The sequence below is a fragment of the Hirundo rustica genome, chromosome 6 (assembly GCF_015227805.2).
Source record: "Hirundo rustica isolate bHirRus1 chromosome 6, bHirRus1.pri.v3, whole genome shotgun sequence".
Lineage (NCBI taxonomy): Eukaryota > Metazoa > Chordata > Aves > Passeriformes > Hirundinidae > Hirundo > Hirundo rustica.
Genome location: NC_053455.1, coordinates 3,582,062 through 3,602,199, shown reverse-complemented (window position 1 = coordinate 3,602,199; position 20,138 = coordinate 3,582,062). Strand labels below are relative to the sequence as shown.

General features: G+C 48.3%; 1 protein-coding gene across 1 annotated transcript; it reads left to right on the top strand.

Annotated features, from left to right (window-relative positions):
- The first annotated feature begins 729 nt into the window (after nt 1–729).
- On the top strand, nt 730–19,303 carry ATG14 (autophagy related 14). The gene is made up of 10 exons (XM_040067032.1): nt 730–947; nt 5,638–5,700; nt 5,836–5,878; nt 6,287–6,368; nt 10,489–10,726; nt 11,372–11,601; nt 12,115–12,232; nt 13,337–13,427; nt 13,546–13,631; nt 16,467–19,303. Exons 1-10 carry the CDS (start codon nt 730–732, stop codon nt 16,771–16,773), a joined length of 1,476 nt encoding a protein of 491 aa, XP_039922966.1. The 3' UTR covers nt 16,774–19,303.
- Nucleotides 19,304–20,138: the final 835 nt, after the last annotated feature.

The window sequence follows — 20,138 nt, the reverse complement described above, 5'->3', positions numbered from 1 at the left end:
AGAAGATGGAAGGGATTCAAACTGAGAGTAGGTTCGTATTAGGAAATACCAGTTGTTTTTGTTGTTGTTTGGAAATTCTTTACTCAGAAGGGGGGGGGTGGTGAGGCCCTGGCACAGGGTGCCCAGAGAAGCTGTGGCTGCCCCTGGATCCCTGGAAGTGTCCAAGGCCAGGCTGGATGAGGCTTGGAGCAGCCTGGGACAGTGGAGGGCGTCCCTTTCGAGGTCAGGAGGTTGGAACTGGATGATTTTTAAGGTCCCTTCCCTCATCCAGAGGAGTTTCTCCTATCTCCTCGACCCTACTTCATCTTCCATATTTAACTCCTCATTGTTGCTCCATTATTGAGGCAAGCTCCCTCTGCGTCGCTTTTAAAGGTGCGCATCGGTTTCTGCTACTTGGACAAAGCGATTTGGATTTTATTTCTAACTACGCGGCCGCGCTTTGATCGGTAGCCGTAGCTCCCCACAGCACCGTTACTGACTGGTTATGCTACGGCTACCCGCTGTGAAGCCCCACGAACCGCAATACAACACCCCCATCGCCCTGGCAGCAGGGGCAGGGGAGCTCCCTTTCCTTCTGCAGAAGGCAAAGGGCGCAGTTTTATATTAAAACTCCGGCTTTTCCCGGCAGAGCGCTGCCCGTCCCGCCCCCGCTGCCGCCCGCCGCCTCAGCGCCCCTTCCCACAATGCCCTGCCCGGCAACAGCGTCCCACGTGACCCGCGGCGCCCAACATGGCGGCTCCCAGCGGCCGCCGGCCGCAGCCCGCGGGGCCGGGCGGGGGCAGCGGGGCCGGGCCCGGGGCTCTGCGGGGCGCCGAGGAGGACGCCGAGGGTCTCTACGTGGCGGTGGAGCGGTGCCCGCTCTGCAACACCACGCGCCGCCGCCTCACCTGCGCCAAGTGCGTGCAGAGCGGCGACTTCGTCTTCTTCGACGGACGCGACTCCGAGAGGTACCGGCGGCGCTGAGGGGAACGGGACGGCCTCTCCCTGCCCTACCGCGGGTCGCCTCGCCTCGGAGGGCCCTTCGGGCTGTGCCTCGGCGCCGGGGGATGTGAGGCCGGGTTGTGCCCCTTCCCCGCTGTCCCGGCTCGGGGGGCTCGGGGTGTGGGCGGGGGAACGCGCCGGGCCCACCCAGGGGCTGAGGGGGGACGCAGCAGGAGGCTCGCTACGAGCCTTGAAATGATAATAGTTTTGACAATAATTAAGAAATCGCCCCGACTTTCAGTCAGTTATACGCAGATGTGGCGGTGTCGATGTAGGCACAGAAGCTCCGGGCGGTTCAGGGCACAGAGATCCGTGCAGTGTTGTTTCCAAGGGGTTACCTATTTTCGTCAGCACTCCTTGAAATACGAGCTTTCTAAATCGTTAAGCGAAATTAGGAAGGTGTGTGAGAAAGAAAAGAAACGTTTTCTCGTGTGTATGCCCATAAACGCGGACACCCCTTCCTTTAGCATGACAAAGAAACGCTCCACTCCAGTTAATCGTGTTCCATCCTGCTCCTTTTGGAGCAATGGCTCTCCCTGAGCGGGGCTGGATCGGTGCTATGCCCATAAACAAATTTTCTCATGTTATGACTCAGATGGCTCCTCCATCGCCGCTGTTCACAGCGTGCCCAGCCCAGATTCTTCAAAAGTCTCCCAGCGCCGTGTCTGGAATGGCTCCGACCCTTGGCCGGCACCGCGTTCTTGGTCCCTCGTTTGCAGCTGTTGGGAGTGATTCCTGCAGCTATTTTGGGAAGGTGGCGAGGAGCGTGTGGGGTGGCGGTGTCCTCGCTCCAAAGGCTCCTTGTGTCCCCAGAAACAAGGGGACAGTGGTGCCTTTTCAGCATCCACGGGAGTGGGGAAAGGCTGTCAGCCAATGAGTCAGCTTGCAGAACTGAGACTTTAGCCTGTCACTGGATTTCCCTAAAAAAGCTTTCCCCTTTTTTAATATATATTTTAAAAAAGCTGTGTTGTAGAGCCACAAACTGGATTTGGCCTTTCTAAAACAGGTGGAAAACGTGTAAGTTGTGTGAGACTGCTTGGGGTTTTCTGCAGATTCTATTAAAAGATTGGCTATGGAGCTTGGAATGTAAACCAAGTTTGAGTTGTTTTTTTTTTTCCTGTCTCTTCTGCAGCCTTGAGTTTTTGGCTAAACATCAGGTTTAATTATAGAAATTCAATTGTAGCCTTTGTTAGAGTTAAAGCACTGTTGTTCTGAATTAACCAAGGCTTAAGAAGTCTCTGCCCATGAGCAAGATGAAGTCATAAAGAAGCAGCTTTAGCCAAAGTACCAGGAGCAGCAGTGTAAGAGAAAACCCTCTTTATCTTCTCACAAGAGGCAGGATCAGCTTTTCTGTCTGCCAGTTGTCACTGCATCCTCCTGAGAAGCTTTCACTGCCCTATTTGTCTGTGGCTGGAAAAGCTCCTGTATATTTACACTGGGTCTTTTAACTGCAAGGATTAAATCTCTTTTTTTTTCTTTGTCTTTTTTTTCCACTCCTCTGCCTGGACATCACCGTTCCATCTCTGAGGGTCACTGCTCTTGTATTAACCTGGGGCCTCCCTCCACACTCCATTTCCCCAGGCTTTGTTTCTCCTGCTGCTCAGAACTTTTCCATGAATGAACTGCGGTAGTGCAATCCATTAAAAAGAACAATTTTCTTTTAATGAATTAAAGGAACAGCACACCTGTATGAATAGCACAGTGTTAACCACCTAAATATCCTCGATGGCTGCAGGAGCGCTGTGTAGGGACAAAAGCCTGGGGTTTGAGGATGATGGGATTACGTTTAAGCTGTGCCTGAAAGATTTTGTTTGCGTTCTCTAATTAATATTTGGAATGACTGATGTAAGAGTGGGGAGGAGGTCAGTTTTCTTTGCTTGCTCTTTGTGGGTGTCTCTGAATCTCTTGTGAAGTGAGCCCTGGGTGAGGAGGAGATGTTTGAAATGGTGACCAAGCACCAGCAGGGCAAAGCCATGCAGGGACAGGTGCAGTTCACTGGCTGCCTGTCAGCTGCTGTTTACAGCCATCGTTCTTTATTTGTTTATTTTATGCCTTCTAGTACTACCTGGGTTAATTTTAGATCAGCCAGTGCTGGAGGAGTGTCATGACAAGGGCTTTGCTGAGTGGCTCGATGTGAGAAATTCAGAATGTGGAAGTGTTTTGGGGGCACTTGGGCCTCCCATTTGTCTTTTCAAAGTGTTACAGGTGGGGGAAAAAGATCATTATCCTAAAGAAACTAAGCATTATTCCTTGTATATCCAACAGTAGTTTATTTTTAGAATTTTCTTGTGAATTTTCCTTATATGAAGACAAGCAATTTCATGTTCTAATTATTTCAGATTTCATGGGACTATTTTGTGTGCTAATTTTTAGAAGAGCTGCAGTAAAACTGGAAGTTTTTCATCTGTCTGGCAAAAATCACACCCCGTATCTGTGAGGGGGAAGAGACTGAGGAGCTGTTAAGATTAATTACTTAAGGAGAGCTACAATTAAGGATGAGTAGCCCAGTAAAACAGTCATTGACATCCTGCTTTTCATGAGCAATGTGTTGTATATTCAAAAGCCAAGCTGGCATCTTGATGTTGGTCTCAGCTCGGAGGTTCTTCTTCCTCCTGGGAGTGTCCTCCAGCCTGTCATGTGCATAAATTCTCTGAGTGTGTTTTCCAGACTACTGAATTGCTTTGCTTTGTGTGTCTGCAGATGGCAAAAGCCAAAGACAATGTAATTGTGACGTCTGAGCCTGGCTAATTTCTCCAAGCTATGGGTTATGGTTAGGAATAGTGACTTTTTCTGAGCAAGGGAGTTATAGTGAATTTGGTGCCCTCAACTCCTTCAGCGTTCATCGGCTCCTGGAGATTAGGAAGCCCCTCTGTCTGGTTGCTTCTCTCTAATCATGAACATGTGGAAATAGGCCAGGCAACCACAGAAAATCTCACCTTAATGTGATAAGACTTGAGGAAAGAGAAACGTTTCATGGGTAATTGGAGATGTTCTCTCCTCTCAGTTTACATTTTATGGGAGTTCCTATAATAATTCAGCCCAAGTTTTGTTTCTTTGCCAAATTGAAAGGCTAAAGATATATAAAGAGAAACGGGTTGCAGGATGCAATGCAATTGAAATCAGAGCTATATAAAGAAGTGGAAATGTTTGCTTGGGAGAAACCTGCTGGAGAAGTTGGTAGGAGCTGTTTGACATCGCTGCCGAAGCGCGTGGTGAGCTGGAATTTCTACAGGCTTCCACGAATATTTCTGTCTTCCCTCCACACTCAGAACTTAACTTATTCCTGTGTTCTTTGACAGATCATTCAACTTTTTGTTGATGTGATGGACGGGAATTGGGTAATTCTGTTCAGTCAGAGTCTGTGCCCAGCTCTGAAACCAAGAATTGCCGAATTCCCCCAGCGCTCTGTCTGTGTGGCTGCTGAGCTCTGTGTTTCTGGGCTGAGGGGGTTTTGGTGGCAGCCAAAGGTGGGGGTAAACTCTCTGTGGTAAACAGGAGGCTCATGCAGGGCCTTTTGTCATTCCCAGGGTGACTCCTGGGGTGAGGACACACAGGAAGAGGGGGTGAGCAGCTGGGCTCCAGTTGCACCACATTCCTCCAGCTCACGTGTGGCCTCTGGCTTTTGTGCCAAGCACCTGCAGTTTGGTTCTGGTTTGTTTTGGAAGGAAAACAGATTCTTTTGCTTGACTACAGAAGTAGCAGCCAGTGGTTTTGTTGTTCTAATGCTAGTGTCATCTGGGAGGGTAGTTACACACGCTCTGAATCCAAAAGTAGTCACCAAGCTTTCAGATTTCAGCGCTTTGAAGGAAAAAAGTGAAGCATTTTGAAGTTTTACCCGAAATCAAATCCACAGAGTAATGGAGAGGGAAATCCAAGCTGTCATCCTGTCAAGGCTTAGACCATTCTTTCTAAATAAAGCTTAAATATCCATGCAATAAAGGTAAAATCATAAAATCACATGGTTTAGGTTGGAAGGGACCTCAAGGACCATCTAGTTCTAACCCCTGCCATGGGTTGTCCCCTTTCATGTCCCCATCCTGCCTGGCCTTGAACACTTCCAGGGATGGGGCATCTGCAGATATCACAGCTCTGTTAGGATGAAATTGTCAATTCTACATGTTGCAGAGGAAAATAGAATGAATTGTGGAACAATAAGGCGGGGCAGAACGTGGCTGCTGTATACTCACTCAAAGGGTGAAAATACAGAATGATGAATCCTGAAAAAATTCCTTTCTGATCAGTTCTCATGTCCTAGAATCCAGTGAAGCAGAGCTGAAGCAGACATTTGGGCTGTGTGAGATGGTATTATGAATTCCTCCAGTGACTGAAGGTTTTTAAAGTACTCAATGTTTTTTTGTAACACACAAAATACTGATCTTGCTAAGCTATAAATCTAGAAATAGCAGTAATTTGCTATTTTTTTGATAGTTCGATACTGTGATGTTTCTCCAGCTTAGAAGTTCTGTTGCAATCCCAGTGAGACACATGGTCTAGAATTCTGCAAGAGTTTTACACATTTAGCCATTAACTTCCCAAGATGAAGACAGATAGCTGAGGTTTGGAGAATCCCCAAGCTTCCATTTTATTATCTTTTTCAGACGACTTACAGTGCTGTAATTGTGCAAAGTATCAATAAAAGAATTTAATCTCTTCCAGGTTTTCAGACAAGAAAGAAAGGCTGATGCATCTTAAAACCAAACAGAGAGAATTCCAAAAACAGTAAGTTGTGTTTATTAAATTGATATAAAAGCTAAGAGATCTCATAAAAGGAAACAGTCTCTTTTAATACACTGTTGCTGGAGACAGACAGAGTCCAGATCGTCATAAAACTTTCAATCATGTTTTTTCCTCTAGTGTTTTGAAGGCCATGGAAGGGAAAGAAATTACTGATCAGCTGGTGAGTTGCTCCAAGAGTCCCATGGTTTTTAAACTCTCTGAATTCCTAGATCTCATAGCTTAAAGTTACAGTTTACCTTGAGGGCATTGTGTTGCTTTCCCAACGAGCCTGTTGTAAGCAAAACTGAAATGGGCTCTGCCAGCAGAGCTGTTCCAAGCTGTCTGAATTTTTCATTTCTCTCTAGATATTTGTTCAATAACTTATTTTACCGACCGACTTTATACAAAGCGCTCGTTTTGTTTGTGGCATTCTTCTGTGCACAACACACCGTATGAAATATTTAGTTGTTTGAGCCATTCAAGAGCATCCTGCTACTTTTGCACTAAAGCTGCTGGCTTTGTTGTTAATCATTAGTTCAGCGTGTTTGAAGTCGTTTGTGCCCTAGAGTTGCTGAATGTTCTTTTTCAGAGATGGAAAATAATGTCTTGCAAGATGAGGATTGAGCAGCTGAAACAGACCATTTGCAAAGAAAACGATGAAATGACAAGACGTGAGTAATGCCTGTGCTTTTGTGATGTGGAAAAACTCCTTGTGCCTTAGAGTGAAAAAATCAATCGAGGTGAATTTCAGCGTTTGTTTTTTTAAAAACTGCGAATTTCCAAACCCTCGCTTCCTAAATCAACTTGAAGGCAAATCTCTGAGTGGATTTTGGCCTTTTTATGCTTGGGTTTTAATTAGCAAACAGCAGACATTATTCAGCTGGATGGAGATGGTTTTGTAACAGCTTTGAGAGCAAATGCTTAGCAGCGTGTGACTCTGGCTGTGTCCCTAGAGATGGCTTTATTCAGTGTAGTGTTTCTGATCACTTCCTCTTGATAAAGAGGAGCAAACAGCTCTGCAGCTGTCAGAGATTTCCTGAAACTGCAGAATTTTAACCCACACCTGTCTGAAAATCCTAAAATCCTACTTGAGCGAGTGTCACTGAAATATGGTGTAGGCTTCATTCAGAAACTTCAGGTTTTGAAACCCATTTGATTGTTTTACACTAAATTTGCAGGGTCATTTTTCAAAAGAGAATTTGCAGCTCTCCTTACAACCTATGTGCACAGGAAGTAGAGGAAGCATATTCAGAAGCCTATTGATTGAATCTAGGATATTTTTATGGCTTGAAATTCCAGAGGAGCCATAGAGAGAATGGAAGCAGAGGCATAACCTGAGAAGAGTCATAAAGGATTAGCATGGGCTTGGGGTGAAAAATCAAAAAGGCTGAGATGCAAAATTGTTTTCAATTAAAAAGGAGGTTGGATAGTAAGAATAATAAGTGGATGATAAAGAAAAGGTGAAGGAGCAGACAGGTGTGTTAGTTAACAGGAAAGAGAGTAAATAACAGTGCAGAGAAATCTGCAGAATTCATTCACTGCTGCCTTTGCTTCATCTTCCTGCAAAGAAAATGGGATCAGCTGCTTAGCCAGGTTAAATTTTACATCATGAGAGGACTGCAGGCTAAGGAAAGGAGACAGACAGCTACCCATTAGTTTGCTTTATGGAACCCAAGGAACGAGCTGAAGTGATCTGTGGAGCCCATGAGGGAGCAGGGGTGTCTGAGGAAGCTGAGAACAGCGCCTGCTTTCAAAGGGTGCAGGAAGGGAGAACCTCAAAGTGATGGCACAGGCATCCTGTTACAGATCTAGGGGCCTTGCTGGTAACTGACAGATAAGGTGGTTAAAAATAGGCATCACTTGGTTATGCGATTCATGTCAAATCCATGTTTTGTTATTCATGTCACGATACTCACATCAAATCAACCCCTGGTCTGGAGATCCAAGTGGTGCAGCGGAGGACGAAGCAGAAGCTGCACGTAACTTGGATTTGGGCTCTGCCTGAAGCTGTCCTGTGAGCAAACAAAATTTGCTCTGGGTGTAACCCAGGTCATCACAAAAGGTTAGAAAAGCTGCATTCAAAGGGTGGTGACATTGGTCAAGCTGAGGAGGTGAGACAGGTGGAGCTCAGCAGGAGCCAGTTCCTGGCCTGGTTCTCTTCAGTATTTCCCATAATAGCTCAGCAGAGCAGAGGGTGGAATGGAGGAAGCCAGGCTGGATCCTGAAATGACTTCTGTGGAGACCAGGACCAGATTCAAAATCGTGCAGCTAAATAGACAGCATGATCTGAAAAGGACAAAATCAAGGTGCAGGTTGTTGTAAAGAGAAACGTAAACCCAGGATGGGGGATGGTGGTGAGATTTGGCAGGAAGGGATCTGGGGAATTGCAAATTAAATAAAAATTATCAATCTCGTGCTGCTCCAGAAAGGTTCAGGCCTCTTTCTGGGTTAACTAATATAAGTGCTGTGTTTAAGATGGAAGCAGTTATCCTGCTGTGCCAGGTACTGCTGTTGTTTCAGTGGAAGTCTGGTGTCCAATTTAAACAATTTAAGATACAAATCAGCTGAGTGAAGTCTGAGTATTGGAAATGAAACAGAACGGCTAAGAAAATTCATGTTTGGTTTAGAGAGGAGGAAGTTGAAGAAAAACAAGCTTTTCAGTAGGTAGGAGATCATTGTTATGATGATTAGATTATGTCTTTTTGTCTTTTGCCTGTGAAGAAAGGAGAAGAGGAAATCAGTGTGACTTTCAGGAATTAGTCATCTTTTCTCAGAATGCTCTGCTCTGAAGGTGGCAGAGTGTTGGACCAACCAGGGAGTGGAGTTCTCCATTTTCTCACTCTTCTGTGGAATTTATCTTCTGCAACTTTTGCAACTTCTCTTGATTCATAGTGAATTTGATTAGATTTAACCTAAAAACTGAGCTATTGCCCAGCTAACCTAGTGTTAGCTCGGTTGCTTTTGGAGAGAGACCAGAAATGAATTCTAGCTGTGAGTAGCCAACAGATCAGGATCCAACGTGGTCACTTTGGGGCCACATTAAAAAGCGTGAAAAGGTTTTTTCTCTGCTCTTGGATGTGGCATGGTTTAATTTTTTGAAATAAAACCCATTTCTAGAACACTGGGTTCCTGCTTTTGGAGTTGACTCTCCTGGAGACCTCAATAATTGGCGGTGCTTAAAATAATGTTTTAAAATCTGCGTGTTTGCCTTCTTTCTGTGCAGAACAGTTCAAGGAGACAGGCTTGCAAATACCTGGCAGAGCTCTCTGGGCAGAGATCAGTGTGCCTGGGCTTGCATTTGTCAGGCAGTGCAGGTGTGTGGGATACAGTGGTGCCCTGAAATACTCCTGGGGACAGATTTTTAATCACCTCATAAATTCAGTCTGTGCAGAGAGCAGGACAACTGTTTGTGCACTGGACTGCTGAAGAGGAAACGTGAGTGCAGGGTCTCCCCTGCTCCCAAATAATTGCTGTTGGACCTGCAGGGAAGGGAGTTCACTCTGAAAAGGCAGCCTTTCAAGTTGAATATGAATGTGAAAATTGAACAGATGGACGTTTTCCTCCTCCTCTGTCTCTTGTTCTTTAGGCAAAGGGAGAGTTTGGGACTATGAATGTAAGTGTTAATTGATTTTCTGTCGGTGTTACAGGACTGCTCAAAGGAAAGGGAATTAGAGCTGACACACAGGGATTCTGGTGTTGCTCAGAGAAAAGTGGATTTTTCTACTGCTCCTCTAACGGGGGTCACTTATTTATATTCTATAAACCTGAGGATTATTAGTTCTTATCTGCATGGAGGAGCTTTTCTCACCTCCTTTTATTTGGGACTTTGCATCTCCCACCTACCAGACCTTCCTTCCTACCAGACACATCATGGATTGCAGCAGATCGGATGACTGGAAATAATTCCTGATGTTCAGAGAGAGCAGGGGCAGGCACACTTCAAACTAGAGCACAGGGAGAGTTTTAAACACGTATTTGGGGAGAGCACAAGAAATCTTTCCCTGTGCTTTTAAAAGACAGAGGTGGCTGACTCTCTGTTTGTGGGAGCATTACCACAGCCAGTTATTTTACAGCAAAATCAGCAGATGACAGGATCATCAAGGTTGCAAAAGACCTCTAAGATCACCAGGCCCAACCTTGGATGCTTCAAGATGCTCTTGCAGGGGATTTTTCCGAGCGTGCCTGACACGTGGAGCGAATCCAGGCAGTTGCAGCACTTCAGCACACGAGCACAGTTCCCATTCTGTGAGTGGAAAGGAAGGATAAGGCAGTGTTCCCTGTGGGAACAAGGAGCCTGCACTGCTGGGATCCAAGTGCTGTGAGAGCACATCCATGAGTGAAGCCCAGATAACCCACACTAACAGCGGCAGAGGTGCCAGAAATGGTGAATGAAGATGCTATCTGCACTTGATTTTGGCTGCAAGCAGGGCAGGGCCTTTTTGGCCAGCACGGCGCAAACACGTACAGTCAGGCTATTTCTGTCAGGATGATTACCTCAGGAGTTTAATTAAACTGGGAAATCTTGGCTTTTGTGCTCCAAATCCAAAAATAGCTGGGTAGAAGATAGGGAAAGAATAATCCCGGTTGCAGTCTCTTTGGAGAACTTCAGAGGAGGTTAAAAAGTTGTACCACCGAGCAGCTGGAAGATGTTAACAGTTTAGCAGGGTTTTCTGTTTTAAGCTGCCATAGATCATATTTTCCATAAATATTAATAAAGCTTTTCTCAAGCTTTTCCTCCGAGCACCTCGCAGCTCCTTTAGCGAGGGATAACATCTGCTGCTGTTCTCACAGACACAGAGGGGCTGCTGAGGATTAAAGAGGAGAACCAGAAGCATTATCGCAGGGCTCAGAGGCACCAGGAGAAGAAGGAGAAGATCCAGAGGCACAACAAGAAGCTGGGAGACCTGGTGGAGAAGAAGACCTATGAGCTGAAGACGCAGTACGAGCACCTGGCAAACCTCCGGCGGACGCACATCCTGGAGCTGACGTCGGTCATCTTCCCCATCGAAGAGGTGAAGACAAGCATGAGGTATGGCAGGCTTGTCCTTTTGGGATCGTTTTGCTTAGCTTTAGGCAGCCAGAAGGGAGCTGTGTCAGTCTGAGGTAGGTGGTCTTGGCTCCCTTAGGGTCTGTGAGGAGGAGGAGTTGTGTTCTCACCCACAGATAGAGGTCCAGGACAGAAGAATCTGAACCTGGAGGTGCTTGCATCTCCCCACTGAGAGATTTGAGCTGCATGTCCAGTGTTAAACTTCCTTAAAATATAGATTCCCCATCCCTGGAAGTGTTCAAGGCCAGGCTGGACAGGGCTTGGAGCAGCCTGGTCTAGTGGAGGGTGTCCCTGGCCATGGCAGGGGTGGAATGAAATGTCTGTCAGGCCCCTTCCAACCCAAACCATTCTGGGATTCTACAAAAGCAGGTAATTAAAAATCCCAGAGAAAATGAAAGTAGTTTTAAGGACGAGTTTTGCAGAAACGGTCTGTAAGGTCCTTTCCAACCCCAAACCATTCCTGGATTCTACAAAACCAGCCAACTAAAAACCCCAAAACAAATAAAAGTACTTTTGGGACCGAGGAGTTCTGCAGGAGCGTTCCTACCAGCGCTTTGCCCTGTGCGAAATCCGACTCAGCTCCTGCCAAGTTTGATTCTCTTTCCAACCCCGTTCTGCGTCCTGCAGGGACCCTGCAGATGTGTCCTCGGAGAGTGACAATGCCATGACCTCCAGCACTGTGAGCAAGCTGGCAGAGGCACGGAGAACCACGTACCTGTCCGGGAGGTGGGTGTGTGACGACCACAACGGGGACACCAGCATCAGCATCACGGGGCCCTGGATCATCCTCCCCAACAACGGGGACTACTCGGCTTACTACAGCTGGGTTGAGGAGAAGAAGACTACACAGGGACCTGGTAAGGGGCAAGGCCTGGTTTTAGGCAGCTGGGGCGCTCCAGGAGCTTTGGGTGTCAGCAGAAGGCACCGAGGAGCAGTTAGACCGGTCCGTTTGTTCTCACCGTGAGCCAGAAATAAATGCCCGAATAAGGATTTTAGGAGAAGATTCCCTGCCCTTTTGGAACTAGGTGGTCTTTAAGGTCCCTTCCAACTCAAAGTGTTCTGTGATTTTATGATTAGTCTGCTGAGATCTTTTGCATGAAATGCTCACTGGGATACACAGCACAGCGAAATAGAGAAAGTTAATTATTCACAGTTTTGACACAGTTCACATGTCATCATCTTAACAGGAATTCCAAGAATTACTATTTTCTTCCAACTTCTGACAGATTTCGCTGGAAATGATTGCTAGATTCAGGCTGTTCTCCATACTTAGAAATGACATATTCCAGAGTAGACTCCAGGAACATATTAACACACCCACCGAGGCTTCATTTAAAACCAAGATTTCATGTTGTTTTTATTTCTTTCAGACATGGAACATAATAACCCTGCTCATACCATCAGTGCTGCATTGTGCTATGCAACTCAGCTCGTTAACACTTTGTCTCTCATACTTGATGTAAATCTTCCCAAGAAGCTCTGCAACAGGCAAGTAAAAAGCACAGCAGGGCAATCAGTGACCTTAGATCAGTTTGAGGAGCAAAGTCATGAATTGGAACAGCTTTTGATAACACAGGTGGATTTTGGGGCAGGTTGAGGGGAGGGGTAGCAGGATTTTAGACCTCAGTTAACTGCCCCTCCCTCCTTTTTTATTTCCTGAGAGGGAGACCAACCATCACAGTTGAAAATAACCCCTCTCTAATTGACATATTCAGCATGCTCAAATGAGAGATGAAACATGGCAGTGTGTGAATGGCACTTTTCATTTTATTGGAACCCACTGTGCTTCACAAAATCCCAGCCCAATCCAGCAGCTCTTGAACAGCTCTGCTGCCTCCTGTGCTGTAGGACAAAGCCTATAATATGGCATGGCAGCAGTGTAATTCCCAATGGGATAAAACATGGGGATAAAAAAAATGGATAAAACACCCATGGGGAGCACAGCTAGGAGTGCACTGCATCCATTTTGGGATGAAGAGCACTGTTAGAATTTTAGTGTCTGTGTGGAGCAGCTGGGATCTGCACAGAAGGAGCTGCAGACCTGGTCAAGACTCCCAGGGGTCCCAAATGTGCTGCTGAGATTCTTGTAAGTGTTTTAAAATAGTGACTGTCAAAGTGAAGGCACAAAAGTTGTGTAGGGTTTCAGCTTTTCTCTCACCCTGTGGCTGGGGCCTTGGAACCAGATGATCTCGAAGGTCCCTTCCAACCCAAACCATTCTGTGATTCTCTGATTTTTGTTGGGGTGTTCAGCCCTCAAAGAAGGAAAAGGTTGGGAACAGGAAATGATGCAAGATTTTAAAGATCTGAAGCAGTTTGGTGGATCTGAGTTCCCTACCCTTCACGCCACCTGTCCTGTGGAAACTGCTGAGACCAGGGCATGCAGAGCTTGTTGATAAAATGCTCACAGTCCTGCTAGGTCTAAAATTAATCTCCTCAGCTATCCAAAACTGGCTGTAGGCTCTGAACAATCCTCACTGCGAGGATTTTTACTCCAGGATTTGTTAGGAAGCCAGGGCAGGGCATGCTGGTGCCTCCAGTAAGTGTATTTTCACAGCGTTTTGCTTTCTGTGTATTTTTGTGGTGTTTTAACAGTGAATTCTGTGGAGAGAATCTCAGCAGACACAGGTTCACACGGGCAGTGAAGAAGCTGAATGCTAATATCCTTCACCTCTGCTTCTCTCAGGTAAGGGGGGGAAATGCACATTTGTTATCTTTAAATAGCTTTTTAAATATCAGCTGTGCATGCTGGTTTCCTTCAGGACCTGATTATGTTTGGTGTTTTTTTTCCTTCTCCATGTCAGCATGTAAATTTAGATCTGTTGCACCCCCTGCATACCCTCAGGAACCTCATGTACCTGGTCAGCCCAGACACCGAGAACTTGGGCAGGTAAGAAAAGCAAAATATGAACTATCCCGTGGCTGAATCCCTTTGGAATTTATGCCTTTGCCTTGTTACTTGTGAGGGAAATTCTCTTCTGCTGTGCCTAGAGATCAGCACAGAAATCAGGGTACTTCCAGGAGGAGGAAAGACTGGACAGAAGAAGGGGCTCCTGAGTAGGGAATTAAATTTCACAGCTGTGTGCTTGCTCTGCTGCCTGTGGCAGGCTCAGCTGGAGGCTTTGCCGCTGATGATGGACTTATTGCCCCTACACCCAGGAGCAGGAACTCCTTCCCTCCAGGGAACAGCAGCACAAATGCCAGGCAGCTTTGCCATGCTCCAAATGTGACCCTGCCCGCGCCTTGCCAACGTGCAAATACCTGAGAGCATCCAGTAATACAAACCCTGAAAAGAATCCCAGGCAAACCTTTCCCAAAATACTCCCAGTCAATGAACTGCCTCGACCAAAGCTGACCCTATAAATAACGTTCATTTATATGTAAATTGAGATTAAAGACAACCCTTCTCTTAGCTTAGGACATGATGAAAAGAACGTCAGTTCTGGCCTGCACGCACCAGGTTTAATCATTTATTTCTTTTTTTACAAGTTAAATATAAAGAAAGCAGACACTGATTTCCCCATTGGGATAACCCAGACACGAGTCACTTGTGCCCAAGACACTCTGCAAATATTTGTTTGATGTGCCTGGTGTTTTATTCCCCGCCTTGAACACAGCAATGTTCTGAAATCTACTTTCCTGCTTTGTTCTCTTGTACGGATCTGGTTTTATTCAAAAACCTGCAGTGCCACTAAGAGGAGATGCCTGTTCCCACTTCTTTATGTTCTTTGGATTTATCCCTACTGATTCAGCCCAGAGACGTGGGGAGCCACATCTTTGTAAAGGATTTTGGACAAAAATCTGCGCTTGCTGCTGCTCACCTGAAAATAGAGTGGAAGGGAGCTGGAAATAGAGTGCTGGAAACGGAGAGCTGTGTCCTCAAGGGAAAGCAGCTGCTCTAAAAGGTCCAGGGGCTGCAGAGGGCACCTGTGCAGGTGTCACAGAGCTCCACATGCATCAGAAAGGGTTACAGGAGGGTTGGATAAAATCCCACCAGGCTGCTGGATGGCTCTACAGACACCACTGGGAGCCAAGAGTCTGAGCTGGTTGAAATGAGGCACATGCACTTAGCAGAGACATTAATTACCCACAGGAATGAAGGTGGGGATTCTGTTTCCCTCTGTCATCCTCTCAAGGCTGGATGAGTTGCTGGAATGGATGCTGTCATCAGGCAGGAGTTGCTGGGCTCGGGGCAGGGAGAAGGGGTGGGACGAAGTGGCCTTTGTTAGAGAGGAGGTCACTTGAGATGATCTAATGGTCCCTTCTGGCCTCGGCCCTGCTGACTCCCTTCTTGTGTTGCCTTGTTAAGCAAAAGGCTTTGCCAGGAGGCAGCGCTCCCATTCCTGTGCAGATTATGAAAGAGAGGAGTGTTTGCATTTAATTTCTCAGCTGGCTGCAAAGCTTGCAGCAACCAGCTCTCTTTATTTTCCTTTAGATACCTAAGCCTGTGGTTGCCTGACAATCTCCTTTATATGCTGCTGGTTTCATGTGCTTATAATTTTACCAAGCTTTAATTATCTGGATTAATATTTCCCATGACAAATCACTGCTTTGGGCTCCTTCTCCCACTGAGGCTGGATAAACTCCTGCCTGTGTTAAATGGTTTCTGTGTTTAATGGTTGGACTCAGTGATCTCGGGGGTCTTTTCCAACCTAAACGATTCCACGATTCTATCGAATTCCTGCTCGTGTTCACGGGGCGGTTTTGTGGTTTGGAGTGAACTCTGTCGGGGACGCCGCTTGCCGTGGGGAATCCGCCTTTTCCCATGGAATGCGGGCAGCCCAAAGCAGTGGGATGGGGCGGGATGCAATCGCCTCTCCCACCAGGCAGTGGCAGCAGGGAACTCTGAGTGAAACACAGGTGGGACCCTGCGGGAGCGTGGAAATGCAGCCGCGGATGGATGGTCCTGGCAGAGCAGAGCCAGAGCCCAGCACTGCAGCATCTCCCTCCCAGGAAAGGCTGAGAGGGGCCCTCAGCCCTGTCTGACCGTGTCTGCGGGAGGGGCTCAGAGTTAGACCGGGCTCAGAGATAGACCGGGCTCTGCTCCCTGGGGCCCTGCAATGGCACCACTGAGGAATGAGCACCTGAACATGAGGAATATGCTCCCTGTGCAGTGACCCAGCCCTGAACAGGGACCAGAGAGGGTGTGGAGTCTCCTTCACTGGGGATATTCCAGAGCTGTCCGTACAGAATCCTGTGCCCTTTGCTCTGGGTTGACCCTGCCTCAGCAGGGAGATTGGATCAGATGAGCCACTGTGGTGGCTTCCAACCCTGACCCACTCTGTGATTCTGTGGTGGGGTTTGGAGCATCTCCAGGGGAGACCCCTCAACCTCTCTGGGCAGCCTGTTCCAGCGTCTTGTCAAACTCAGAGCGAGAAAGAGATGGAGGTGTTGCTCAGGGCAGAGTGGAGTCTGCACCGGTGAGCTGTGCCAGACCTGTGAGCTACAGGCTACGGCCTGACAGAGCTGAGCTCTCTTGGCCTGGCCAGGGCTGGTGATGGAAATTAAAGCTGCTCCACATCAAGCCAAGATTCCCACCAGTGAGTTATCACCAGCAGCATTCTCTGTTGTGTGTTTCTGTGTCCCTGCTGGAGCAGAACTGCTCTCCCAGCGTTCCTGCTCCGTGGTCTGGAACCCTGTCCCTTCCCGGCCAAGTGTCACAAAGCTCCCTCTGCTGTGGGCTGAGGGGACAGAGGCACTGATGGCACCGTGTCCTCACCCGCAGGTCCGGCCCCTTCGAAATCAGCGCTGACCTGGAGGACTCCATGGAGTTCGTGGAGCCCAGCGCGGCGGGCGAGACGGACGAGAGCGGCGACGAGCACGTGAGTGACGAGGAGACGGACCTGGGCACGGACTGGGAGAACCTGCCCAGCCCCAGGTTCTGTGACATCCCCTCGCAGCAGGTGGAGATGCTGCAGAGCCAGAGCACCCAGGCGTCCCAGCCCATCGCCAGCAGCAGCGCGGGCGGGATGATCTCGTCCGCCGCCGCCTCGGTCACCTCGTGGTTCAAGGCCTACACCGGGCACCGCTAGCGGGCACAGGGGGGCCGTGCCGGGAACCCCTCCCCGACTGTGCCGCAGTCAACCTTCACCCCGTCGGTTAAGTAGTGCCTGGAACAAAGGAAGGGTCAGACTCGAGTTTTGTAAACCTTTTTATTTACCCGAGACGACTGTGACGGCCCCGTTTTGTAAATTAGCTCCGTGCTCCCGACGGATTCCGCTTCGTGTCTCGGTTGTGTCCGCATCGAGGATTGCAAAAGGACCCAGCGACCTCCAGCTCTACTTCCTTGAAGAAGAAACGGATTTTGGAGCGTTTGGACGGGGATGAGCGCAGGGAAGGCTGCTCAGGGCGCGCTCTGGACAGCGGTGCAAATGCAGTTCCCACTTTCTTAACTCCTTACAGGGTTTTTTCCTTTGCGTGTGTGTGTGTGTGTGTGTGTTTTAAATCCGTCTTGCATAATGCAAAAATGCGTATTTCTAAATTTTTTTCATTCAGGACATGAAGATTATGCATTTTTAACATGTTTTCTAATCTCTGTTGCCATATTTTTAATACAGACGATCAGCATGGACAGGTAATTCACACAGCAAATTGCTCTTGGTTTAGATTTGGTTGTGAATCTTTACCCAGTTTTGCCATAGAAAACTGGCTTGTTTCATGCTGTTTCCATTGGTAGGTGTAGAAAGTTTTGTGCTGTGCTGAGGCACACAGGCTCTGTACTCTTGATACCATACACCAAAGAAACACTGGACGTTCTCTTGCTAGACCCACATTGGATGCTGATACAGAATTGCATTGTTGCAATAATATCCATCGGTTACCACACCACGTTGCCACTTGTGAGCATTAGAAAAACCTCATTTCAAGCCAGTTCGGTGAAGTCACGCGCTCTCCACACTACATGTGTTTTTAACCCTGTTTTTATTGTTTGTTCACGGTGGGGTTTGCTGTTTACTGACTGCCAAGAAGTCGGTTTGGTTTCCCTGGCACAGCTGGCTCGTGGAACCCCGGGATGGTGACTTGGTGAGCAAGGGCTCCTCCTCTTCCTCTGCCTTGCAAGACGGGGCACCCAGGGCTGGTTTGCTCAGCAGAGCTTCCAACGTTTACATTTCCAGCTGGGACGGTTCCTCCACAGCCTCCCGCCCTCCCTCCACCAGGGAGGATTTCTGCCGCTGCCCCGCAGCGTGCAGGGACACGGCTCCTAACGAGGACGTGGCGACACAGGCCACGTCCCTGCCCGATCCCAGCTCCAGGGCTGGCTCTCCCAGCCTCCTCACAGGGTGTTTTGTGCTGGATTTCTCTGCTCCTCTCCAGGCTGGCCAGTGCTGCCTCTGTCCCCACCCAGCAGGGGCAGGGAGCCGGGTGTGGCAGTGACACCCGCGTGCCCCATGCCAGGGGCCTGGCTGGGCACTGTGCCACCCACCCCTCCACGGCAGCTGCTTCTCTTCAGCCCTGACCTTGGGCATCTGTTTGTCAGCAGTTTCTGCTATTTTTTTCTCTTTTCCTTTTTTTTTTTTTTAAGCCAAAGACCCTTAACTCCGCGCGAGCACCGCGCGCGTTGTCAGACGACCCCGTCCTCGCTCCTGCCGCTGCTCTGCTCCAAGAGTTGGGTTTGTTTTAGGAGAACAGCCCAGGCCCCGGGGCTGCTGCAGCCTGGTGGGGGCCGGTGCCCCCAGCCCGGGGCTTTGGGCTCCCTCGGCTCACAGCACTTTATCACTGCAGCTCTGAGCAACCAGCACACGCCAGTATTGGAAACTGGGCTCGCAGCCCAGCCCCTTCTGCTTCCCCGTGGATTTTGCACTGGACCCCGCCATCTAAATCCCCTTTTTTGTTGTTGTTGTTTTTTTAATAGGCATTTCAGTCCCTTTTTCATCGCTGCCTTTGTGCTTCGAGGCCCGGAAGGTCAGGCCTTGACTCAGCTTCGTGCACTGTCACTGAACTTAGGGAAAGAAAATCCAACACAATAACTTTTCTAAGCCATATACTTCCTATCCATGTTTTCCAAAATAATTTATTTGCAACCCTGTCATACTCTCGAGAGTGCACAAGGGCACCGGTGAGGGTGTTCAGATGTCTTGGGGTGGGGTTTTCGTGGAACCTTTTTTTGTAACAGAACACGAGGTTGTGGTGGTTTTTTTTAAAAGTGTTTTGCACATGTGTAGCTGAGGAAGAATTGTGTGTGTCCAAACCTTGAGTGCAATCACCAGGATTCGTTTCCCAGGTTGGTTTGGGGGGGGGTGGGGTGGGGAGGGCAGGAATATCTGTAATTAGAGATATTTGAAGGCAGCCAGCTGAGAGTTTACAGAACATTTTGTGTAGCACGAACGCGGGAATTTCAGTTGGGGCCGGGACTTCTGGTCGTGACCGGTGACCTGGGGTGGCCGATTTGGGCTGCCAAGGAAGAGCCTGATTTCGGGGGGCCCAGCCATGTGCTGAAAATCAGGTGCCTGTGCAAGGTCTCAGGTGGGACACCCAGGGGTGGCTTTGTCACCTGCAGAAATTCACGGCCCCTCTCTCGTAACTTCCGGACTTAAGATGTAACTAAACACAAATGGTTTGCGTTTTGGGGGGGGGGGGGGGGGGGGGGGGGGTGGGTTTGGGTTTTTTTTTTTTCCTTCTAAATTTTATTGTATTATTGCAATAAACCTTTAACAGTAATTTTTTTTTTTTTTAAGTTGTATATTTATGACTGTTTACTTCCGTGTGGTTTGGGTTTTTTTTTTTCATCGTGCTGGGCAAAATACACAATTTCCAGCCTTCAAAGCATCACAGGGACCAGACCTGTTACAGTGCAATCAGTGGTACAGCGGTGGGATAAGCAATAAAAAAATACTCTTACATAAAATAACTGCATCTCCATGGGAGCAGGGGGTGGAGTCCTGCACAACACACACACACACATCCCGATGTACATGTAAACTGACAAACCTCCAGCGCTGGGGGATGTTTCTGCAGGTGCTGGATTCCTTCTGCATGCAAAGCTCCTCGTCGCAAGCTCATTTCAGGGTGTAAGAAGGTGCCTTTTGAGGGATGGAGTTATTAAAGTCAAGCAGTGCCAGAGAGGGATGGGAAAGGGCCGAGCAGGCTCTGCCCACGGGCCCTGGCAGCCCATGGTTCACAGCCTCGACCCCTCCCACTCCATTTTTGGTGACACATCGGAGGGGGAGGACCGATGGTCCTGTGGTTCCTGGCTCTTGGACACTCCTGGGAGCTCCTGCCCGCAGAGCTGGGGCAGTTCATGGCCTCGCTCCCAGCACAGTCAGGTCATGGCCAGGGGCAAAGCAAAGTCTGGGCCCGAGCTCAGCTCGTGCAGACAAGGCTCAGGCTTAAGCAAGATCAGCAGCAGCAGCTTTTGTCCTCTGCCCATCCAGGTTTGTGGCAGGAGAGCAGCCTGACA

What these genes read in the sequence shown, in the direction of transcription:
- ATG14 (XM_040067032.1), top strand. Translation starts at nt 730, where the DNA reads ATGGCGGCTCCCAGCGGCCGCCGGCCGCAGCCCGCGGGGCCGGGCGGG. An exon ending in GAAGACTACACAGGGACCTG is followed by an intron (nt 11,602 to 12,114) that starts GTAAGGGGCAAG and finishes TATTTCTTTCAG; the next exon opens with ACATGGAACATAATAACCCT. An exon ending in TTCACCTCTGCTTCTCTCAG is followed by an intron (nt 13,428 to 13,545) that starts GTAAGGGGGGGA and finishes TCTCCATGTCAG; the next exon opens with CATGTAAATTTAGATCTGTT.